This window comes from Leptosomus discolor, chromosome 1 (genome assembly GCF_034619465.1).
Source record: "Leptosomus discolor isolate bLepDis1 chromosome 1, bLepDis1.hap2, whole genome shotgun sequence".
NCBI lineage: Eukaryota > Metazoa > Chordata > Aves > Leptosomiformes > Leptosomidae > Leptosomus > Leptosomus discolor.
In genome coordinates, this window is record NC_141391.1 from 193,765,995 (window position 1) to 193,792,624 (window position 26,630).

Sequence of the window (26,630 nt, forward strand, 5' to 3'; positions counted from 1 at the left end):
TACGGAAGCCTTTATCATGCTATTGATCAGGAATTGAGTCGCTCAGACGACAACGGGATGGTTTTACTTCCTCCAGCTCTACTTTTCCTACCAGGAACAACACAACAAGTGTTTGTCTCACTGAAGAGATTGTACATCAAAGGCAGCATAAGCTAAAATGCGTAAGAAATACTATAAGCAGGTTAATTATTAAGTGCTAAACTGCCTAGTTTCTATTAAAAGGCAATGCTATTATATTGTTTCAAGATTTTGGTAGCTAGCGCTACCAGTGTGCCAAGAACTTTTAGAACATTTAAAAAAATGTTAAATGACAAAAAAGAAGTTATTGCTTAAAACCGCAAACAGTAAAAGTTAGAAAAAAATTCCTGATTTGTTTCATAATTTGTTTCCCTCTTCGTAAAATAGGAATAATCATACTGACCTCCTTTGTTGAATATTAATGATAATGAGGGAACCAAGTGTTACTTGCAGTGTCCTTGAAAATACTCTGAGGTTTAGAAGTTATGGCTGTATTTTCAAGTTTAAGTGCAGACATCATCCACCTAAATGAGGATATTCTGCCTGAGCAGAGAAGAGTTCATGGACTCTTGTGAAGGCTGGAAAGCCTTGGTAATGCTTAAAAAAAAACAAACTGGGGAAGGATTTCTCAACCTGTTAACCACCGTGATACATCGGAAGGTCATTTGCATCTTGTAAATACACTCAGGAACACCAAATTAAGAAATCAAGCCAGAAGAAGTATTTAACATTCAAAATACCTTTTTTTTTTTTTTTTTTTTCAGAAATTAAGAATATTTAGTTGCAAACTAAATGCAACAATAAAGTAACTTTGCATAAGATATTTATGCTTTTCCCCCAGGTTTAGGTAGCCTCTTGATTAAGAAAGCCTGTGAAACCTTTGAAGGTTGAGGCAACTGCAGGTAGACATAGACAAAAAAAATGCACGGCCAGCATCTAGAGATTTTGTTTGTACTCTTTTCCTGCCCTATCAATTCTGATTCCCACCACAGGCAATTTAGGAACTGGTCAAAATACTAATTTTTTCTGTTGGAGGGAGACCAGAACTTGTTGACTAGTGACATAGTGCCCTCCCACCACTTCATGCTGTATCTTCACTCTCCTGGGAGGAATAAATTATCTCCCCGGTGACTTTTCTAGATTGTACTCATCATAGATGTGGACTAGTCTGTGAGACACTTCCAGTTGCATTTCCACCAGTTGCATTTCTAATGAGAGTAACTGTGTCAGTGACAAGGAAAATGAAGGAACAGAAGTTGGGGGAAACCTCAGAGAAGAGAAAGTTCTCATCCAAGAGCTTTCCCATCCCACTATAAGCTCCATGAGGCTTCAGGGTGACAGCCAGTGCTCTTCTGCGACAGGTCATCCAGCCCCACAGGATTGTCCTTTCTCAATATATATATAGTCTCATAGTGTAACAACATAAAATGCTGAGCTAGGTTTGACTCTGAGCCCTCAAGTTTACAGTGACATTCCTGAAAAAATGTTCTCACCAAAATTCAGAATTTTGCCTTTGTGGGTAGTGCATACAAAGGTGGTATTTTTTGTATGTGTGTCCCAATGTTATTGTTCCGAATCAACAGAGAATTTAATGTTATTGAGATGTACCTCTACGGTAGCGATGGTAAGATTCAGTTGGCAGAAGTGGTCACTTAGCTGGCCTCTGACTGTAGAAATAAAAATCACACCATCTCTACATACAATAAAATTTTCGAGTATGCTTATAGCCTGGATATTCTTACAGCTACCCTAATGCTTCTGTCTGTTCAGTTTTTGGCAAGATAGTAATCTTTTTGTTTAGAACATCAAAGAACTTTACATTATTTCTCTGAAAAATGAAAAAAATCTCCACCTTTTGATTCAAAGCACTGCTATGACCAGGGAAAAAAAATTATGTGACATAAATTTCATAGCAGAATGAATATAAAGGGAAAGAGCTGACATTACAACTGTGCCAAGAGTTAGAATTGTATCTCCACTTCATGAGCACTGATCAAGCTCTACTTACCTACATGTTCACTTCCTGTATATTTACTATATCAAGACATATTACTTTTATTGTCATTTACAATAAATAAAATACAATCAATACAAATATAAAACTGAAAGGATGTTTTATCATACTTTAGCTTTCATCCAATAAGAGTATATACCCATTAATATGCAGATATCAGACCTGGAAAGTTTGGGGGCTTAATTTTGAATTTCTTCAATGTTCACGTTCAAGGAGAAGAATATTGGTTTTGGGGGTCACCATCATGCCACTCTTTTTATTTCTTTGCATTTTTTTCACCTAGGATTTTTCATTTTAAAAATTTTAAAGAAATTAAGATTAAACTAAGCATGAGTGGAAAATCCATGGAGTTAGCCTTGTTGGAACTGTGGAGTTAGCGGGCAGTACAAACAAATGAAGCTGTTCCCCTACACTGAAATCAGTGCAAACAATTAAATCAATATTAAGTGTAATATGAAAAACGTGTATTTGTCTCTGCTCTCCATTTTGCTTTAGTTCCTTCCCACATTTTCATTCAAGGATCTGTCCACATGTCCCCCTATTGCTGTATCACTCATTTCTGCTATAATGCTCCCAAGCCCTGTGGTCCCTCACATGCTCCTACTTTGCACAGAGCCCCTGACACATACCTCTTCCACCCCACCCCTGTCTTACACTTGTAATGCTCAGCACGATTAATCAAGGCATCTTCCTGGAAACGTCTAAGGCTTTTAATTGGCTTTTGTGTTTTGCTTCCTCCTCTAGGCCTGAAATGCTAAGCCAAGTTTTGAACTTTGGCTTGGGAATGTGCAAAAATGTTCACAGCCTGAATTACAGCTACATGTACCAGGCATGTAAAAGTGAGAAAGAAACCACACACACTCATACTTCTTGTGCTAAAGGGATCAGGACCAATATTTCTTTAGCTTGGTCATTTCAAACTACAAACTCTGGATAGAAACTGCATCTCCCTCCCTCCTTTTTTTTTTTTTTTTTTTTTTTTTTTTTTGTTGGTATATGTGATTGTAGCAGATTTATTAACTTGCCTCTTGGACCCTTGCTTGGCCAGGGAAGAAAGGTTTTCTTCCTTCCAGTGGGACTCTTTGGCTTCCTTCTGCCTTTTTTGTGCCATTACTCCAATGAACCTCTCAGGGAGCTCAAAAAACATTTTGTTGTTCTTAAGAATGACTAATGGATGAGACAAACACTTTAGTCTCTAGTCAGCCTCTTCCCTGCTTACTTGAATGAAGGATTCCCACTGTCACTCCCAAAGCAATCAGGAGAAAAGGGAAAGGAGCTCAACAGAAAGAGGAACCCAAACTCTGACAGAAAGACTCACTTCAGAAGGACTCATGACAACAAACAGGTGAACAGTTGCTGGATGAGATATTTTGGTGATGCAAGGAAAGAAATAAGGCAGGCTAGTTTTCAGAAAACAGTAATGAGAGGAAAAGAGAGAATGGGGCTCACTTAAAAGCATATTAAGCATCTTTGAAAGTTCTAGGCAAGAAGGATATTGTTCCGAAATAACAAAGAACATCTACCATATGAAAAGCTTATCTTTGAGGAAGATAAGCTTTGAGAAGGAAAGTAAATATTTCACATTTTAGAACTTATAATTAGAATCTGGCTAGTTGCTATGGAACTGCTGCCAATTCACAAATAAATATACACTTTTAATATAAAATGTATGGTACTCATCTCTCCTTGCATTGTATATTGGTTGCTAAACAACAATTTACAATATTTATGCTACTTTATAATGTTTGTGATCTTGTTTTTTTTTCTGGCTTCTTCACATATGGTAGATGTGCTTGGAAACTGGAAGTCTGCAAAATTAGACATGCATAACTTCCGTACCGGGACATACGTAATGAGTCTGTTCTGATTTTAAACACTAAGTACTAACATAATGCTCACGACTGCAAGAGATTAACAGCACAAACAGTTTCCCTACACCACTCTGGATACACAGTGCATCTGTGAACAATACTTCCATAGGTTATTCTGGTGCTAAAACTCTCTGGAGCAAACACTGTCAGTCTTGCTACACTGTGTGTTGTGTGGCAACTTGGGTATACCTGCAAACATCCTCCAAAGCACAGAATGGGGAACATCACTTAAGCGACCTTGAAATGAAAGCCAGCTTGGATCCTCAAAATAAACAAATGAACATAATGCAAAATGACCAAGTTGTTACTTGTTATTACACTAGCCTCTTGCTGTCAGGCTCTAGTTTTAAAAATCCTACAAAGGTGCTTAGCTGCACAAATGCTAAGCAGTCTTCCCAAGTGCAAGGGCAACATTAGTAAGGTTAAAGGTCCAGGTTCACTCTGCCTGTAAGGTATGTAACTGAGATCTATCCATCTCCGCTTTTGCCCAGTCATCTGGGACTCCTTGAGGAGTCCCTGGAGTGAGGCATCGGCAAAGGGACCACAGGAAGAGAACTCCTGTGAGCTGCATCTCTCCCTTAAGGTGAGTATATTCTTAATCTCTATACCATGTACCATAAGTTAGGTGGACCAAAGTTGGGCCACAGTTAGTGTTGTAGCTTTCACACTCATGTTAGTTGTTCTTGACGTAGAGTCTTCTTTTTAGACTCCCTGCTCCATGTGGAATGAGGTCAAGTACATATTTTAATTAGAGAATTTAAAACATCCTGGGTTCCTCTGGGTGAATGTTTACAGGCAGCTCATTTCTTTCCACCTCAGCAATCTTGACTCATCATCTGTTTACTCTGCATGTTATTGTAGTGGCATACGACAGGGCTGGATGCAGCTGTGGGTTGATAGGGAGTTGCACAGTGGTGGAGCCACTCCTCTGCTACACCTCATTGATCGGGCACCACACTGAGCAGCACTAATGTGGAGCAGAGGTCCAGCCTCCGGCCTCCCTCTTGCTTTCCTCCAACTCTCACCCCTTTGGAGAAAGTGGCCTTGGATTGGGCAGGTGCCTTTCCATCTCTGACCTTATTGCCTGTGTGCACTCTTTCAGCTATGCAGATTTTACAGCTCCATTTTTCTTTTTTTTGAGCTGATTTTTCTATTCATTATTTGTACTGCTTTTCTTGCACACTGTAAACACTTTTAGTACAGTATAATATAAAAGACAGTCAATGCAGTGTAAATTAAGAAAATATACCACAAAACACTTGACAGTTATTTGAAGGAAATCACCTCTATACAGGTCAACACTTTTGCACATTGAAATCAGCACTAAAGCTTCAGCTCCTCATGATCAAACAGGTTAAGAAGGTCTTTTCACTGATAAACCACTGATTTTGTCAGAGCACTCTGCGGCATCCTCACCTGGTACTATTTTGATTTACAACATAGCAACCTCTTTCTGTTACACCAGACTCACTATAGGAAAACTAGATTATACTTATGCTTTCTGGCACTATTTTTCTTATAATATGATCAACAATGTGCTTGTGTGTCTATTTGCGAACACTTATGCAGAGTTTTGCTTGATTTTCCTTTTTAAACTAAGCTTGACCCAAACGAAATACAAGTATAAATATCAAAACCACAAGTAAGGTTTGAGAAGCCACAAGGTTCTCCTGCTGTTTATATGTGTGTGAATTACAGTACATCAGGAAATCAATATTCCCTAGATGGTGCTTGTGCCTGGCACTTCATGGTGAACAAACATTAGGTAAGACAATATAAATGGTACAATCCTTATTGATTTCTCTTGACTGTGTAGAATGTGAAAGCTTCAGCCACAGTTTACACTTACTGACAGACTCATCTAAAGTTTCAGTGCTATTTTATATTTTTATAGTTGTCCATGCTCAATTGATTCCATTAAGTTGCCAGACACATTTCAAGCCATCTAGATAAGAAAAAAAAAATGCAGTGCCTGGAATAAGATGCTGCTACTTTGTGCCTAGTAGGATAAAAAGGTTAAGGGACTAAATTGTTCCTGGATGTTGAAAGGAGTTCTTTTTTATTTGATAGAATTGTTATTGTTTTTGGTGAATGGATACTGTGAGTGATGGATAGATGCATTTAACTAAGTTAAATAAATGAACGAACAGCATAGACCAGAAACGTCTATGGGGAAACTGTACTGGAAGCTCCCAATGTTATAGCCCCTCCCCAAACAAACATGCAAAACCCCCTCTAGTTCCACCCCTGATTGACAAAATTCCCTCAGGAAAAAATCAGATGAGTTTTAAAATCTTGAGTTTGGGATTTTTTTTTCATTTTTCTTCCTCTTCTGACTCATGATGCACATTTTAAACTGCCTTTTTTATAGCAATTTATACATTTTTTTTTTAAAAAAGTGAATTTCTCACTTAAGTCAGGGAAATTAGCAGGTGGGATAGCATAAGAAATTCTGAATATCAGGATATGAGATTTAGTGTCCTGAAAAATAATTCTCTATTTCCCTTTTATACCCAAAGAGCTCTTTTAGCAAGATATCAGAATATCTATTTCATAGTTTCTTACTCCCCCACTGGGAAGATTTAAATAATATGATTGAATTAGTGTGAAAAAGGTGTCAGACATCCATTCCATGAATACTAAATGCAGACCAGACTATGGGATATGTAATGTCTTGAGAAACCCCTTTTATATTTTTTTGGCTGTTTGGTACCCAACAAGATAGGAAAAAAAAAAAAAAAAAGGGCATAAAAAATGAAGAAGGAGGAAAATGCACCATATCAAAAACATATCAAAACCAGCCATTGTGTTATGGCTTCCTCTAGAGAAAACACTCAGCTACAGTGTAAAACAGCTCACAAAGTGCTGAATATTCTGAGCCTGTAGCAGCAAACTCTGAAGCACATGCTTTGCTTTAAGTGTGTTATGGTCCTATTGATTTCAACAGTACTGAGCTTTGCTGGATTCATACCAGCATAATCAGCACCCTCCAAGAGTGGGCAGTATTTTCCTCGGCATATTCCAGAAAAAAAAAAAAAAGAAAAAAGTCAAAGAAAACATATACTATATGAAATCAGATGGAGTTGACATTTTTCAGCTTTCAAACAAACTGTTGTTCTTTTATAGAGATTTCTGTCTCCAAAAATGAGGTGAATCTACTTGAAAACATCAGCAATAATTTAGTGAACTTTAAAAAGTCTTCGAACAGTAAATTTGCAAGATGCTGCTTCCATCGTGCAAGAATAGTTTCATATATTTGAGAATGTTAATTTAATTCACTTTCTTGGTTCGCACTTGGTGACGCTGCCTGCATTTTTCTCTAAAATTCTTTCTTTTACCAAAAAAGACACAACAAACTGTTTTAAAATTATAAGAATGTCTTTAGATCATGAGAAAACTGCAGAGTGGTTCTCATATCAAGAGCTGCCTATTTTCTGTATAAAATATTAGACATAATTAAAGGTGAGTTAAGACTTTGGTGAAAATCTAAAGAGCATCGGCAAATCTGAGCACTGCTCAGCTTTTCAATTGCTTTTCTACTTCTCAGTTCTTTTAAATGGTTTTCTATGGCAGGAACATTTTTCTTAATTAGTCACAGCTAATTAGTGTTCTGGCATAGACAAGTAATCAGAAATGTCAGAGCTGCAAGGCTACATCTCCCTAATCCTTTGATAATAATTTAGCCTCCTGGGAGGGCCTCAAGCTGCGGTAAGTAGTGGCTGACAATAAGGCAAAATTAGGTGGGCAGCAGACCATTAGGATAGAAAAATAAAAAGCACTACCAAATCCTGCTGAGCACCATCAGGCAACTAACTACACTGCCAGATGAGGTGCCTGTTTAAGCCTGTGTTGTTAATTAGCTGATTCTACCAGACCTGCCACATATGTCCAGGTGCATCATGCAAAGATGTGTATTTCTGGGTTTGCGCCAAAGGACAATTTTGCACTGTGATCAAATTTCAAGAATCTGAGAAAGAAGCCCACATATTTCTTGAAGATTATTCTGAGTTATCAAAGAAATAAGAAGATCAACAAGCTACAATCCATTTTTGTTGAGTCTCTTTTAAGTAATTAGGCACGGTCCTCTCATGTTTCTCAGAGATTAATACAAACATGGCTTTTGAATCAAATGTGCCCTTTAACTAGTCCTACCTAGTCTCAACTTGCTGAAGTTGCCTTGGCATATAATCTAGATCAAAAAGTAGACCTTTTGTCAAATCACACACTTGCAAATAATTACTTAACAATGAAAGTGAAGATTACTTATTAAAATTAAGGTGACAGGAAGTAATTTGAGAATGAGAAAAAAAATCACAATTGAAGTTTTCTAGAAAAACATTATTGAATACTAAATACTACAGTAATGGTGCTCTTGAGGTAGACATGGAGGTAGACTACAGAAAACTCTCATTTAAAATATGTGTTCCTCTTAGATGAGCAACACCAGCTGAAGATTAACTCGTTTGCCAGGGAGAAACATTTGCACATTTTTAAGTCTTTTTTTGTAAACAGTCAGAGAACTTACAGAAATGACGCAACTGAATAAAGCATTTGCTAAAAATGTGCTTGCAGATATAAGGGCAAACAGAAATTAATCAGGTGAGTACTTCGTATCTCCATTTAGGCATAGAATGAAGTACATGACATAGTAATATTTGGAGAATAATTACTACCTCAAATACCCTCAAGTATATCATTGAACTTAAATCATCCATTCCTGCTACTAATGGAAAAGAAAAATAATGGTTGTGATACGGGGCCACTACTAGCATTTAATCCCCATTCCAGACAAAATACAAGCATTTTTTTTCAACAGAAAAAGAACATCGCATTACATCTGAACTTTTGAAATACAAAAGCCCAAAGCAGCTACGTAAATCTGGAGTGCTTAAGCATTTATACTGCTCATAAAGACATTCAGTCTTTCTGCAATCCAAGGAAAGTTGTATGAATTCCCTGCCATTAACATCTCTTACATGGCTTGTTGAATTATTACCCTGCATGAGGCCACAACCTCGAGGACATTCTCCCATGCGAGCAGTCCCTGTGAAGTCAACAAGACTACTCAGTCATACCACACGAGTGTAACACCAGAAGAGATGGGCGATCAGGGCCAAAGTCAACATCTGCTAACAGGTGCCATCTTGTACAAGATAATAAAGGGACCTGTTTGCCAATGCCAGCCTTTCCAGGATGCGCACACTGACTATCTTATGGCAAACTTGTGCACAGGTTTCCCAGAAATTAAAGCCTAAAAAAGTTGGAAAATGCTTAAGCTGTATCCATGGCTAAGCACTGATGTGTTAAAACTGTTCTCTTATAGAATTCTTTATTTCTCAAAGCAGTAAACAACTTTTGCATAAAGATTTCATTGCACATATAGTCTTAATAAAATTGCAATCATACATCTGTTTACACTACAAGTTTTTCAAACCAGACCCAACACAAATATAACCTATAAGATAATGCTTTTAATGGTGAATAAACCAAGAAGGGTTTTGAAGGGAAAATGTTTGAAACAATTTTTTTCTGTGTTCAGACAAAAATATCCATGCTTCACGTGCAATTAACAGACACAAGAAAGTGATAACCTACCCAAGTGGCACTTAGGAACTATACATTACTACAACAAGTAAGTATTGCATCTATGTTTTAAACAGTGCTTTATGCAAAATGACTTATCTTTTTTAAGCTGGTTTGTTAACATAATCCAAGCCTGTTTTAAAAGAAACAGTTTTTAATTTATAAGTCTAATGTAATTTAAAATGCTCAGGAGTTCAAGACTTACTAGTTCCACCTTAAAAATTTAGGTAAAACATGAATCTAAGTCTAGTCAGTGATGACAGCCTGGCATGTTTATGGACACAACACTGCCTTTATTAAAGTTAATGGTAAAATTCCCATTGATTTTGATAGTGTAGAACCAGACATCATGGGAATTTCATAGTTAGATATTTTGTGATTGGATACACAGCATGGTTCTTTGACAGGCTGCACAAGTGTTCTTACGTCATCCATCAAGCAGATTATCTTTATAAATAAGAGGGGCCTTAATAATAGTTAGTAGTGTTTTAGATTTATTCTAGGTTTCTGTAATTCTATTCTAGATACTTCATTTTCCCCTTCACCAACTGCTGCTTTTACAACCTTTTCTGAATAAAGTATTTTTCAAACACTGGTTCAAAAAAAAAAAAAAAAGAAATTAAAGTACAACTTTGTTTTTAAAACATTTTACTAAACATAATTTTAAAAGATGAGTTATTAGTTTAAGTGATTAAACTTTAAAAACGTTTCTGTGAGTGATGCTTTTAATCATAATTTAATATTGTAATCATTAAACAAACACTATATAGTGCCTGTCTTCACAACTATTTAGTTGTTACACACTGAATCTACCTGAGGCACTGCAGTGTTAATGATAGAAAAGTTTGCTTTATTTGAGTTTATCAGAGAAACTTGTGTCCCACGTAACTTTTCTCTTAGTTTACTACAGTGGAGTATAGGAATCACATGGATCATTCATTGAATTAAGCCTTTGGGAATCATGAACATGGAGCAGGCATTTAACCCAGAGCTACTGCAGACCATCCACATGTACAATGCATTACAAAACCTTTCTAGTGTTCTTTAAGATCTGTGGTGTTAAAAACAAACAAGCAAACAAACCCCCCCCACCAACTATAAGCTGCTACAGCATGTGAGTAGGCGAGAAATATCCTGAGTTCCTGTGACAGGGAGAAATTTGATAGGTAAAATTCCCAGCTGATCTTAGAAGGAAGACCATGTCCCAGACAGCAAAGGGAGACAAAAAGTCCCAAGTGTCTCTGACAAACTGATCAAGCAAAGATTCTGTGAGTCAAAACCTGGTGATTAATTTTGAGAACAAGAAGATGGCACACTGACCTGGGAGAGACCAGTGCTACCAGGAGGAGCCAAGCCATACTGTTCTGCGTACTGTCTATATCCCTTCTGCAGGAGGTAAAAATGAAATGCATCCAGAAGTCAAGAGTTTCAGAGGAAAGGAAGGAAAATAATAACCACCTTGGTTCTGCTGCATGATCAGCAGAGGTACTGAAGCATAAGATTTAAATGGCTTAAAAATGGTGCAGAGAAAACTAGCGGTCCAGTCTTCTTTCAAAGTCCCCTGGAGATTTGACCCTCTCTCATATGTAAGGATTCTTATCACAAGCTTATATTCTGTTCTCCTGATTTTCACATTTTGTATAGCATGGCAGTGCTTTTCCAGGCTTATCAAGCACCACCATAAAACAATACATATTTTTTGCCTTCTCCTTAGTTTGAGACTTCCCAGGTAGAGAGAAAATTTTCCAACTTCTAGCCTTAACATATTGTGACTCATTGGCAGACTTGATCAATACCATTCTTAAATTAAATGATCTTCTTTATTATGTACATTACTTCATATGACAGACACCCTGTTCTCTTGGTCCCTGTAATAGCTGTTAGTATATAGCAGCCCTGAATCAAGTCAATGAAATCTGACCATAAGTAGTTCGTAATTATAATTTTTTTTGGATTAATACAGTGTCTGAGGCCTGATCTTATCTATATTTCTAACTAACACCTCTAGTACACAGAACAGTCTGCTTTTTTTTTTTCTGGATAAGGTGTTTCTCTGGCTGAAGCACAGACATGCACTTTTCTTAATTTGCTTGGCTGATGATTTCTTACCTGATACAAATACAATGTATTTTAAGGGGAAATCAACTGTGATCTACAACTGTAGCCAGTAGAATGGTTTGAAGTAGATTTACATAAAAATGTGAAGATACTTTATTCTTTCTATTGAAATACAACTTGATAGAATTGAATTTATAAACAGCACCTAGGTTTTATTATATAACTAATTTAAAAAACCCTTCCAAAAATTATAGGCAAAATCTTGCTTATTCATACTGTTCTAAATCTGAATTAACCTCAGAAAAGGTGAGTGAACACAGTGAGGCACATTTGTTTTAAATTTCTGCACGCTATGAGCTTACGTATTTGTTAATGCATTTATCTGAATCTGTCCAACTGGTTATATCTCCTAGTGTGATGTTATGTAGAAATGTGATACTACCATATATAAAGAAAAATAAACATACCAACAGATATTTGATACACAGAATACTTATCATGCACATCTTTTTTCTCTCCTTACACCTACGAGCATTGGCCATGACAGCATACAATGTGTACACCTGAGTAAAAGGGGACAGGAATGGCTTTGTGTCTCAAAGGCAAGTGCTATGTCATGACTTGCACCCATACAGTAGATGTTTTCTTGTGCTGAAAAGCTTGATTGCTGAAATGAAACTTGGAAGAGGTCCTTGACCCATGCTAACCCACTTGTCCTGAGGCCCTGCCCTTGGGTTAGTGCTGGCTGGCCTAACCCAAAATCACACCAGGAACCATGCTGATGACTTAGTGGTATGGATGATCACTTGCTAGTTCTCAGACCTGTGCCCAGACTCTGGCCGCCAGTTTACTGTTACGGACATAGCCTAAGGCTTGGTCCAATTCTACTACATCAACAAAGTCAATGCGGTCTCTCCAGAGAGAGTTAGACTTGGCCTTAGGCACCTAATTTTATTAACATTAAGAAAATTACAACATAAGCAAAAATAACCCCAAAGAAAAACAAAAAATAGAAACTTGAAAATGAAACATATGCTTGCAGATTCAGTGCAAAAGCAAACTGAAGCAGAAGTTGCTAATATGGTTTTAGTACTTTGTGAAGGTGCCAGCTGGATGGATGATAATTTTTCTACCCCTGCAGGGCATCAAAGCTTTTATAAAATCATTCTTTTCACACATATTAGCACTTGGCTTATTAAAACAGATGATACTTTTTTTTGTAAAGCTGCCTGGAAGTGTCTGGAAATATAAAATCTGAGAGATAAGTCTCATTTTGACCACCCAGTCTAACAAACAACAAACACTGACATGACATACCATGGCTGAGAGACTATGTTATGGGACCTTCTGTGACTGCCACAACTGTAGTGTCACAGTAAAGGCTGTGAATTGCTGTTATGAAAACATTTGCTGTAACTTGCATAATTAAATGAAACTGCCAGTAAAGCTTTCTAAAATACTTAGGAGATGACACACAAATAAATACATTTCAAAGTCTGTATTATGTTCCAGAATTTGTTTTGTAATAAATTGCACTGCACAGTGCCAGAGATGACTTCTTTCCGTGTTCAAAATCCCACATAATTATAAGTGACTGACATCATTGTCATGTAAATGGATTCAAGTTTATAATAAAATAACTTTTATTTTTGACATATTTTACCTGTATAGTGCTTTGAATTTCTGTAGAAGGTACAATTTCAGCTGCCTACAGCTTCTCCTTCAGGCAACTCAGAAAGTGACATACTAGACATAAATTAGTGGTCAGAACTTGAATGAGCAAAAATATGCACAACAGTGTGCTCATGACCTTATAGGAGAGCCTTGTATGAGGAAAATTTTGGTAGAGTAGGTGGCCATTTCTAACAAAAAGAGGAGTAATCAGGACAAAGGGGTGAGTGGAAAGAGGCTGCGGAAGCCAGTATCGAAGCTGAGGACAATTATTGCGAAGACACAGGCTAGCTAGCAATGTGTGGGCCTTGACGATGACAATGAGGATTAATCTGAATTTACAGAAGCAGGATTAGAATTTTGAAAATGGGTTCCACAATTCAATAAATGTTTGGCCAGCTTTAAAAACCTGTAAGTCTTAAACTAAAAATCCATAAAGCAAAATTCTAAAAGTCATTCCATGAAAATACCAAACCTGTAGATGTACCTGGCATAACTTCCTGTGTACAAGCAGGCAGTGATACGTACAAGTTCTTTATTTAGGGAAATTATGTCTGCAATGGAGTCCACAAACCACATCAATCCAATTCTCTCCATTAACGCATTCAAAATCAAAAGATGGAACACAATTGGACAACTCACAGTAGTAGTAGACTATTTCAAACAAAAGCCTTCTACCAATTTTATTTATGCCTTCTAGCACTTAAAATTTTCATGCAGAAAATGTTTAAAGAGAGGCCACCCTTGACAGCTGAAGATGGTAAATAAAAAGCAAAAGAAAAAATGATCCAACAGGGAAGAATATCTGAATGGCTTGTTGAACATCATCAAATGCAGCTTATCTCTTCTGATGTAGCAGTGATACCAGCAAGCTTTGCAAGGGTAGTTACTTACATCAAATAACTTCTCTATGTACATTTCCTCATTGACCTTTTCCCGAAGTATATCCTGGTTTTGTCGAACAAACATAATGTAGGTGTCTGCTAGATCCATCCCTGGTTTCTGTGGAGACATAAAGTAAGAGGAGAAAGTAGTGTGAAGGGAAAGAGACAGACCACTCAACAATTGAGACTTAAAAAGAAGTTATACTTAAACATAATGAGAAAACTGAAATTATGTTACCATGTTGACACATGTATAAACTGTATTTACCAAATCTGCTGTGAATTCTGGGTTAGTTACCAAGTTCAGGAAGGTTCACTGTTAACGAAGTTCTGAGTGTTATAATTTATGGATGCCTTGAGTTATAAATCTACATTGCCATATGTAATGGAACGAAGAAGTCTTGGCTCTGGTATCACCAACGGCAGACTTGAACATCTTCCTCTTTTTTGTTAATGAGGCTCTCATAGTGAGGGTCTCATAGCTACTCCACCCTCAAGGTCCAGGTCCTGCTATCACTTTCAGAAAATGGTTCAAAAACGCATTCAGTTCCTTTTTCATTGCCCTGGATTTGTTGCGATTTGCTTCCAATATACAGCCAAATTTTGTGTTTGAGGTTAGCTTCCACTAATTCTGATTCGAAGTAAGTTCAAGCATTTCCCTCGGAGGAACGGCATGAAAAGGTCGGTATGAGAGCAGACCTGTACCCCTATTTTTCTGAAACTGTTGCACTGCCACCATCAGCTCAGAGGATTACCGGGGAAGGAGAGGGAGCTAAAATGTCTCCCTTCTTGTACCGGCCTATGCTCTGGATGAATAGCAGTCTAGGCATAATTTTCGTACCACACTCCCAACCACGGTGCAGGCTAGGATATGTTATGTGTTTGTGACACTATGGCAGGCCAGCCAGAGTGGTGGCTGAAACTGCTCTCTCCCACCCATCTGGGACTTCTGGACCTCTGTAGCCCCAAAATGTTGATCAACACTAAAGCCCCTAACAACCTGCAATATCCTCTTTCCTGTCAGTGTATGCAGAGCTGGTCAGGAGTTCACTTTTCTCTAAAAGGAACCAAGTATGAACATAAGCACTTTGGAAAGTCTTCTGTAACCGCCCTCTGTGTGAGAAAGTTTGCAAAAGTATTACTTGCTCCCAAATAGTGGTTTTTAAAGTTTATGGCATGCAAAAGAAGGCTAAGTTTTATAGTACTTTACAGTAAGCCTTAGCACAAAGCTATTCATAAAGGATTCAGATTTGGCTAAGACTGACTCTATACAAAATAATTAACAGCTCTAGGAAAAGACGATGAAAGCAGCTATACCCAGTCCCTGAATTCCCAGGCATAAGTTATCTCTATTTCTCAGAAGCTGTTATTGTCTGAAAACAGCATATGTACAAAGCTGTAAGAGTAAAATATTTAGCATATTTTAAAGGCCTGTATGCATAAACATGCTTATATAGTTAAAGTATTTACATACAATTTTACATTAAGGCTTCCTTTCTAGTCTACATGAGAATAACTTTTAATTTTTCTCATTTTGTATTAACTTGTATGTAATACATTATAATGAATACAAATGGGTCTGAGTACAAGAGAGAAGGAAAAATGCAACCTGCCCAAACTAATACCTATCCAGAAACTGCCATTACAATAATAACATGAGAGCATTATCCCCTTAAAACTGCAGTGAGTGAAACCTCCTGAATCATGAGTTTCATCTCTTTTTTTCCTGACTCTACCACGGACACATATAGGAATATGATCCAAAATAAGAAGATTTCTTTTTCATTTATACATGTGTATCAATGTAGTTTCATTTGTTAAAAATAACAGTTAAATGTGGAATGATGGCCTGGTTTAACACTCCTAGCATCTCCAAAACTTGCGCTGAAAAACTGAAATGTCTCCTGCACATTTGGATTGGTCATTCCAGAGGCAATGAAAGCTCATTTCAAAAACTTAGCACATACATACATCACTACATGAAACTCTTAAGAGGAAAGCAGGACCATTTATATTTACACCTGAGTTACACACCTTGATTCTAAGCATAGAAATAAAAATGTAAGATTACAATAGATAAAACAGTTTTCCGTTGGAAAACCTGGTTCATGGAAATCAATAAATTTCCTTCATAAAAATGTGCCTTCATTAAAACGTGACAGAAATGTTTTTAAGTTAAACTAAATCACAAGGTGAAGGAGATTCAAAACCAAAAGCTCCGTATCTTACCTTAGCATACTCATTTGTGATCGTACAAAAGAATACAACCAGCATTGAAACCTTATGTGCTTTCTAAAACCTGATAAGCAATTTATAGGAATTGGACTAGTTTTAACTTGGAAGGATAATGGCAAAATATTTTGAAATCTTCGGAGTGGGTGAAAGAGATAACAGATGAACGGCTGACTATAGCTCTTGAAGATATATATTCAAATGTATAAATGAATCTTCCACTGAATGCTAAAACCTAATGGTTGTCTGATTCATGTAATTTTTTCTTTTACTAAATTCAATAAAAAATGTTCATCTTGCAGACAGCCAAAGCTAGAAAAATAACATTTCCCATCAGCATTAACTCTCCCCTTATCTTTGAGATGTTTACCTAGTCTTGAAGCTGTGACATATGGGAATTTCACACCTAGTGAATATATTTTCATGTAGCTTGTGGCACAGGAGTGTAATCATTAAAAGAATATACACAAGTAAGAGTAACTGCAACAGCTGGTGACATTTACCAATTAGAATTACAGTTCTTTAAAACACTTCATCCTTCTTTAATGTGTGCAGGATAATTATCTTTGAAATTGCTGTGGAAAAAAAAATTAATTTTCCTTTAAACAGTGTCTTCCTACAGTAGAAGTATGTCTGGGTAAGGAAGATTATCAATACTCCAACAGTATGACTCTCTGTTTCAAAACCTCACCAAAATCATTGCACATTAACCATCTTTGCTCATGGTGAGCAAAACACACATTAAACATTGAACGAACCAACAGTATATCAAATACTTTATTATCTCTCCATATTGCATGCATTGAATGGATTTGTTTTCTCTAAACACGTGAAAGAAAAGAAAGCTATTACAAGCATCGAAACAGGCTTAGTGCTATATATTTCATGCTTTAACTTTTTTTAATAGGGATTATGTATTAGGTGGGAACATCTGATTATATGATCCTCTATTGCTCTATTTTGGATTATTAAACTTCAGAAAAAAACCCACCAGCTTAATGTACAATAAAAAAACCCAAGCAACAATTAAGCAGCTCGATGTACCTTAAAAGACAAACAAAGAGAAACTGAGATATATTTGAAGTAACTGTCACAGGGGGCATTTCATGTTAGTATTGGACAGACTTAAGCAAGTCAGTCTCCACATCTATACCCAATATAAAAAATTCTGCTTCTCTGACTCTCTAGTAGCACATCTGCTGAAGTTAATAGGAGTTATTTGCACATCTTTGGGAGAAGAATTGAACCTGGTATATTTATCTGGATAAGAATAAAAAAAGATATTCTGTATGAAAACTTCCCCAATAAAAAGGTGTTTTTTTATGATAGAAAAAAAGTTGTTGTAGGTTTGTTTTATTCAGAACAGCAGACAAGATGTTTTGCCTATCTGAAAATGAAAGAGAACCAAACAAAGAGATGAATGGAGAAACTGGAAACACAAAGACATCAAATAAAATACCAGGAAATGAAGAGTTGTAAATAGGGTTACTTTGTCACTGGTTACACAAGTAACTGAATACACTGGCGAGTGAATGAGTTTAAACAAGGGTGTAGGCTTCAGCGCATTCTTTTTTAGGGTTAATCACTAGTTAACCTGGCAAGATGAACATGCTGTTTGGGAAAAAAAAAAAAAAAAATCCTTGTTAATTATATACTGCAAGTGCTCTTACTTCCTGCTGCTGCACCTAATCCCACAGGTGCAGGTTGTCTCTTGTACTATTCACTGGTAGGTGGGTCCAGATCGACAGGCACTTTTTCATAGCAACAAATTCAGATAAAGAAGAAACAGCTTAACTTTCCCCCTTTAAACAGGAAAACATTATTATAGTCTCTGTGTAACCAGGAGGCAAATTTTAGAATACTTTATTCCAGTTTCCAAGATGTAGAAGCTATATTACGATTGACACACATCGCTCCCACTGGCAAAATTTGCCTGAGGGACCTAGTCAAAAGTAATGCTGCATTGCCTTCATTTCCAGGCGTTCAGATATTTTGCTGTTGAAAGGTTTGCAACGAGCTTAATACTGCCACCAATTAAGCTTTTCCTACAGGAAAGATACACCTAAGTTTCTGCACAGCTTTTTGCAATGCAACAGTTTGTCACAAATCTCAACAGAAATGGTGTACACTTGTAAATACTTATGTTCTTTCTCACTTTTGGCATTTATCACTGATTATTTCTTAGCATCAGAAAGTATTAAAAAAACTTGTATTCTTGATATTACCAAGAAAAAAAATCTAGTTTTACCGAGTTGCTATCCTGTCAAAGCATTAATGTTTCATGATGAGAACAGATGTTAGAGACTAACTATATAATAATAAACTTCATCCCATTTTGTGTTTTTTCTCCTCTCCACCCCCTTCCACTCCCCTGCGTCCTGGAGGGAGCCGTTTTAACTACAGCCTGGATGTAACAATGAAATGAAAAGGAGTGATGAGCTGGAGGGGGCTATTGTGAGAAACACAGGAGCTCCTTATTCAGTGTCCACCACCAAATGAAAGAGCATGTTGGAAAATTTCACTGCCTGAAATTTGGTATGACAGAATTAAAACACCATTAAAATATTTTTGGAATAGAAACTACTTGTACTCATGACAAGACCCTTGCTCCCTTCATTTCTTACAAATAAAAATACATAAGCCAGGCAGGAAGACGCATCATTTGTATAATCGGCCTATTATAAAGGTTAACATTTTATTCTCACATAGTTATGAAAAATAAGATTTTGTTCAAATGAAAAAATACAATGCATTTTCCCTGCCTCTAATACATCTTCTTGTAGAAGAAAAAGCAGACTTGGCAAAGGCTAAATGTGGGTATTTTGAGAACTGTCATGCAGAACTTAAGCTGTGATTCTGCAAGTATTTACACAAACACTTTTTCATGTATGTGTAGTTTCATTGCATTCACGGGGCAACACAGGCGTGCAAGTGTCTGCACTAAGATCTTGATTCTGTAGTGCAAAAGGTCTTCAAAATGCTACAGTTCTATGACAAAATCAGGTATTAAAATATGCTTTTCCCCCCAAAATAATTATGTTCTACTATGCTATTTTAACTTTCCTACTGATTAGCAGCCATCCTTCTGATCTCCATTTAATAGGTATTTCAAAAATACTGCTGACTTAAAACAGATGAGACAGGGCTATCCCTCCAATTCTGCAATAGCTTGTTTCTATGGATTTAAAACCAGAAGGGCCAGTTCCCAGGTTCCGGTATACAGAGGAGAAGGAGGAGCAGGAGGAGGAGGAGGAGGAAGGTAGCAGAAGCCTTGAGCACGAGGATAATGACTGTTCTGTGGTCTTTATTTTTAAACAGAGGTCTCCAAGTAAATCCTGCTTAAAAATGAATGGCATAGTACGGCCACACCTGAATAAACACTGATTTCCCAGAAAAAGCTGTTTGCTTCTTAAAACCAGCTAAATGAGGCCATGCAGTACAAGTGTGATATTTCGAAATGGAGGTATCTGGAAGGTCCCAATGTGTATCTGCCTGGTAGGAGGTAGAGTTCCTACTTTGGCCTCTACAGGACCCCATAAGTCAAATGCTGGCACATGTGTGAGGCCCCTTTTCATACCTTTGATCCCTGCATAAAGGCAAGAGTGAAGCAAGAGGCCTGGCATTGTGCGAGCTGTGCACTGCTGTCAGCCCTGGGTCCTTCAAACAGCCTCTCTGCACTTGGTATGACAGGTGGCCTACATGAAGTGAGGGAGGATTAGGTTCCTTCTGTGCCCTCTAAATGACTGGCATAGATTACTGGCTCCTACAAAGGGATTTAAACATACCTTTCTGAACAAAAAGCAGCATATACATATGCATGTAACTGGATGCTCAATTTGTATGAGTAATTGCTCTGGTTATATTTGTAAATGAGGCAAATGTGTGTAGAAATGACCAGCTACAGACACAATTATTTGTGTGCAAAACTGACTTACATGATGAGAAACTGAACACAATGAAATTATCTACATGATTGAGGAACAGTAATCATTTGAGATTAACAACATACATTTTTCTCCCTCAATTCTACTGAATTCTTTCCCTATTCTCGTTAATTAACCAGCTTTGTGAACAGCATATTTGAAAAAAGAAAAAGAAAAAAAAATAGACAGGCTGTACTTCTACGTGTCCTACACTGCTTGGGCTTTAAGAGAAACTAGTGAGGATTTATAGCGGATTTGAGCGAGCTGTTTTTTTTTTTTAAAAAGTAACCTAAATCAGCTTCTGCATTTCCAAACATCAAAACATGAGAACAAATTGCATCCTTCATGCACTACTCATACTTGTAATGTTTGTGTTATTTTCCTCCAATCATTTGGTTTCTTTGATGTCTACAGCAGCCACGATTTCTTTCACTTCAGAGCCAGCGTACTGTGACAATGACCAACAAAAAGCGTGTAATAGCGACTAGATTTTTTCATTATTATTTTTAGGAAATCATAAGCTGTCATTGTTATTACTCTTCTTAGCCTGGTTTATTTTGCACTGTTCCTAGTCTCTCTGTTGGTCTTTCAATTACATACACAATGCCCATATAGCCCTACAGCAATGGCTGGGGAAAGCAATGAGAGCTCCTTGTGGCTGCATACGACCTACCTCATAAAGGGCATTCTGAAAAATGAAGGCTTATGTTGAATGTTTTCTTAAACAGGTAAAAAAAAAAAAATTAAAATTTTTTTTTGGATGGCGTTATTAATTGTTCTCTGGCAAGATTAATGAGTGGAAGGGTAGACAGCAACATTTTTACAGACCTATCTGCCAAATGAACTGCAAGTCTGTGTCTACATTTCCCACCCAGGCCATGAGAAGTTGAGGGATGCCTTCTGCGGAGCATGCATCTTCGTGCCCAACTATTTATTGTCTAAATCCCCTCTCAATATTAATAGAACTAACCTCTTCCCAAAATGACGAAGAATCATCCAAGAATGTCCTCCTTTTTGAATAATTTATTATTTCTATTTTTATTTACCTTTTAACTTTTTTATCCCCTTTACCTCTCATCCTCTCTCTAAAACATTCTTCTCAATACTACCTACATTTTCTTCTACTATCTCTTTCATCCAGTTAGTTTCTTCTTATTTCACTACTAGCCAGTGTATTTTTCCCTCTTTGCTAAATACTGAGCCTGGTAATCAAAGACAAAAACTCTGCTGAACTCACACTCTCCAAAAAACCCCAAAGGCCTTTTGCTCCAGCCCCAACCTCCTTCTCCCCCAGATCCATCAGGCGATCAACAGCTCTATTTCAGGGACCCAAGGACAGTGCTACGGTGACCCAGCGAGATCCTCGAATGGAGGTGGGGCACAGGGGCAGAATGCAGTCATCTAACAAAGTGCAATTTTGCACATATTTGCAACTATATCAAAAGAAAGGGTCTACTGTGGTCACCTTTAAGTCACTTCCATATATGCAGCTATATGGTAAGGAGGGACAAAAAGAGATTTTAAACCATATCAGTTCAAAATAGAGTCACACGAGGCATTTAATTAGCTTCAGCGCAGGCTTGCTAGGTTACCATCACACAACCAAGAGCTCAGCATAAATTCCTCACCCTGCGCTGCCCCCCCTCTCCACTTCTCGCTTCAGTTGTAAGCCCAGGATATGACCTTGTAATGTGATGACTTACAGCCTCCTTTTGCAGTTGGAATTTGTAACTTCCACAATTGGTGATTTTAGAACCCATTCAGACTGGACACTCGCTGTCAGTTGTGACAGGAACGGCTCTTCTTGGACTCAACTGCATCTTCACAACAACGGGAAGAATGTGAAGAAGCAAAACCAAACCCCAGCCTATAAAACTCCTTCAACCCAGGAAAAATGTCCTCCAGAATTTGGAAAATGTTTGCTTGGTCAGACCCACAGCCTCCCTGAAGTACAGTTTTCATCTGTAGTTTACAACTGTAATGCTATAGTCCACATCTTGGGCTGTGTGAAAGGTGTGTGGGACAGCTGAAAAGCAAAGGGGCTGTAAAAATGCAAGGATCCTGATAGCCTGCTTATAATCTGGTTGTCTCTTCAGACCAAGCAACACTACTCAGTGAATATGAGAAATGCAACAGGGCTCCAGCAACCACCTCCCCGCTCTCTCTGGAGCAGTGCATCCCTGTGTGACTTGACTCACAATATTCCCCTGCGCTTGTGGCAAAGGTATTTTTCAGTCTCATCTTTAACACTAACTTCAACGCTAACACATCCAGGCCAACAGTAAAATCTTTGACATTTCCTCCTCATAGACACACTATGTAATTTGGAGACTTTTTCATATTACCTGACAGAAGTCAATGAACTTCTACTTTGTCCAGTAATTTTTTCCTTAAGCTTTTGCCTCTGAAGTGCCTTGCCAAGGACCTTTTGGGGCAGCTCCACACACAATATATTAATGAGAGGTATTCTAAATTAACAGGATTTGATATGAGGTCATCCCTTTGAATGCAAGATTGGGCCTATATTTTTTTTTTTTCTAAAAGACAAGAGCATTTCTACAATCCAAGAAAAAGTCCACACATAATCAAATAAAAAAAAATTCTGAAAACATCATCCAAACAAAAATGTTACAATTTGTTATCTTATGAATAAAGTGAATATAAAGCTAACAAAATAATGAATTCCGGAACTAGAGATTTTTTCTTTTACCTACCATGCCTGGATTTTTAGAAAATACGTGTTATGTAGATATGTAATAAAGTAAGCTTGTAAGTATTATATTTTTAAGAACTGCTGAAAGGATTTCTAACAACCATACAGTCTAGCATGTCTGGTGTTCTTCTATATTTGTAATATTATTTCTTGTAAGGTCATTAACATAATAATTTTAGTCACTTTTTTGCCATGCTTGGAAAATAAGATTGTCTTAGAATGACATTACAAAGGGGTGAGAACACAGATTTGTGAGAGAACAAAGGATACTCATTGACAGTGATATGAAAATATTTGATAACTTCTTCCCTGCCTTTTTGAAGAAAATATATTCTACTATGATACTCTAATAAAAATATAATAATAGCTGAATTTTGCTTTTATGTATAAAAGAGCTCCAACAGCTGTTCTTTTTAGTTTTTATTTATACCACATAAACATTGCATAAGCAATGGTAAATCAAATAGAGATTTAGCAAGAAAGGGATTAAACAAGCAAGATTGGGACCTGAATTAGGAAATCAGCAAATAATGGATATTCAAGTACGATGCTTTTACTTGTTGCTTATCCTGTACATTTGATCAATTTAACCAAATGACGGAAAGACCCCTACAAAAGAGTATCTATTTACAACTCTCACTCTTCCACAACTGAAAAAGTGCATTGAGAATAACCTTTCTAAGCTTTGCTTTGAGAGTTACTTGTTGCTCGAGGGAAATTAAATGCCCTCTGAGGGTTGTAGTGGCTGTTTAAATACTCTGTGTAAAGCTATAATGAATCTCTGTAGGAAAGCAAAATGTCAACAATAAAAAATGTGAGCTAACAAACCCCCTATTTTTTGAATTATTATGAACACTAGAAAAAAATAAATTAAAAGGTTATACTTACAGGAACGTCAACATACTTTGCAGCTGCTTTCACCTTAAAAAAAATAAAAATAACACACAGTAAGTGCTTATTACTACAGATTGTGCACAATTTCAGAATTACACACAGAAAGAATAACTGAACCAGTGTTCTTACAGTGAATGAAACTAATGATGAGAAGAAAGTGCCTTCATCATATCTTGACAATTTAGACAGCACACCTTCTAACACCGAAACAACCTGGAGGAAAAGCACAGAGAAAAATCTAAATACGCAATATGAAAAGTAAATATTTGGAATGAGAATGTGAGTTTTTCTTCCTCAGATTTTTATTGTTCAGCAGGGCAATGCAAACTGTAAATTTGATCACTTTCTCCATCTCACAAAGTGCTGAAATCAAGGACAACATTCTGTTCGCAGCTTCACCTACCGATTGAACCAATGGAAATCGTTGAACCACTGCAGAAATAGAAACCCAACCCCAAAATTCTCCTGAGGTGGGCCTGCTACCTAACACCACTTTGCTGCTTCTAGAACATGTGGTTAAATATAGGAGTGTGTGTACCTAGCATGTATTTTGGGTAGAAAACACATGTTACTTTCTAGGACCACAGCTTCTAAGATCACAGCTTCAAAGATGATGGAGCACAACTGTTAAAGGTGGTGATCTTGCTATCATGTTTCTCTTGTCTTTGCTATTGAATAGAAACCCAGCTCTGATTTCACCCAAGTGTAATAGCACTAGAGTGCAGAACTAGAGCATGTGCTCTTGACCTGGTACTATGGCCATGAGGGGGCAAGAAAATGTATGCCCCAAATCTCTGCTATGGTTTGGTTCCTGTATCCCCCATACTTTCACCTGCAAATCTCTGAGCAGCAATGACTCCTCGGCAGGTGGCATGAAAAGGCGTTTTTGCTAAAATTTATTTCTGACCCCCAAAAATCTTATTAATTGCATTAATTATAGCCTTAATGTTTAAACTGCCCCAAATTAGCCTTAAAGCAAACAAATCCCCTTCTCACATCCCTCTGTGATGTTATATTGCTCAAGCAATTAATGATTTATAACATATCTGTCAGCCATTGTATTCATATGCATTTATTTTACACGTATGAATTGCTTTCCAGTTTATACAAAGGTTGTTTTAAAAGTCATCCCTTGCTCCCACCACAGTCATTCCCACAACCATGAGTATCATTTTATGAGTGTGAGGACAGAACAAAATTCCATCTGGCATGCTGTTAATGGGCACTATAACAGTGTCACAACAGTGTCACCTCCAGAGGAACTGAGATCATCACTTTACAATAAGGCCTGCTCTTAACAGTTCAAGGAGCAGGAGCAAGTGCAAACCTACATTTGTCATTTATCAATCTAACCTGTCATATTTACAGTGATTAATTAAGACACCAGTGCGTAAGTGCCAATCAAGGAATAAAACCACATCACGAGAGAGAGTGTCAGTTGTTTCTGCACCCTATGAACACTATAATTACAGTCCCTTTATTAGACCAAATACCAGCTTTCAGCTTTGCTGTTGCATGCCTGTAAGAAGCTGCTGTTCATACTTCAAGTCATTTTTTCTGATGTCAAGGATTTTTTTCTGCAGAAGGGTGTTCAATCTTATTGTGCAAAGATCTGCTATGGAAGGGGATGATCTCACCAACAACATGGTGTCCACGGTGCCAACAAATGGTTCCAATACGAGCGGGACACAAAAAGAGCAGAGAGCAAAACATTGCACTGTCAAGGATGTCCACTTAAATGAAAGGCTTAGTTACGAAGCTGGAAACTTGTTTTATGAGATCTCAGTGTATGGACATGTGAAGCTCTAAGAGCCTTTCTGTGTATACCTCACATTCTCTGAGTTGGTTACACTGAGACACACTGTGCTTTGTTTCACTCTTTTGTGCTATTCTTGTGATTTGTTAAAAGCTTTACCTTGGTAAGTCTTGTGTACAAAATGCACGGTATAGTCTTTACCAAGTAAAGTCTCACTGAAGTGAAAGTACCCTTTTCATTTTCGTAGATGACTTGCAGCTAAAAACAATGACTGAAACACTTACTTCACTGAAACACAAAGGGGATCATACAGAGGCAAAGGCTAAAATTTAATGAAAATACATTTGATGAAAAAAATGAACACACATGGATACCATGCACATTGACGTGCATTCTTCCTGGCCAAAACCAAGAGTGAAACATCAGCCTCCCTCTGCACCCTCAGAGGCTTTCCGCCTTGAAACAGAAGTAATCAGGATGTCATTGGCATTTCACATCTCAAGTGAGGAGAGACTGGTTAAGCTTCAATGATCAGCCAATGACACAGAATATTTGCTTCCTGTTCCAAGACTTCAACCTCTGGTAATAGTATATGTGATAACTAATAATGCAAATCCTTCTTTAGTGACAGCAGTTGTTTCTAGAATTTCTTGTACAGATATCTGGGAGGAATATGACTATTTTCTTCCTTCTTCTATAATCTTGGATATTAAAAAAAAATAATCAAAAGATTTAACTTCTAATAGCATGATTTGCTCTGATTAAATTCCCCTTTCTTCCTCTTCCTCTTCAATAACACTAAAAACGTAAACTGACAGGTTAGTCCGGAGTGATGACAGACAGCATGTAAAAACTCGAAACTGTTGAGTTGAACCATTTGTAGTTATGTTTACATCAAAGCTTCACTTTAGAGAAAAAAATGTGTGGTTTCTACACATTTATCAGTAAGTGGAATAATTTTGCTTCAACTTTTACAATGATTCTACCTACAAAGCCTTCCTCTTCAACTCCTC

At 37.2% G+C, this 26,630-nt stretch overlaps 1 protein-coding gene across 14 annotated transcripts in view; it reads right to left on the minus strand.

Moving 5' to 3' along the window:
* CADPS2 (calcium dependent secretion activator 2) overlaps positions 1-26,630 on the minus strand; it is a 318,458-nt gene that overhangs the window by 8,141 nt on the left and 283,687 nt on the right. For all 14 annotated transcript variants that reach the window (XM_086473344.1, XM_086473328.1, XM_086473312.1 and 11 more), the window contains 3 exons: positions 23,991-24,074; positions 23,856-23,888; positions 14,110-14,217 (listed from right to left, as the gene is read on the minus strand). In XM_086473344.1, the coding sequence (XP_086329470.1) occupies positions 14,110-14,217; positions 23,856-23,888; positions 23,991-24,074 (225 nt within the window). The remainder of the gene's footprint in view (positions 1-14,109; positions 14,218-23,855; positions 23,889-23,990; positions 24,075-26,630) is intronic.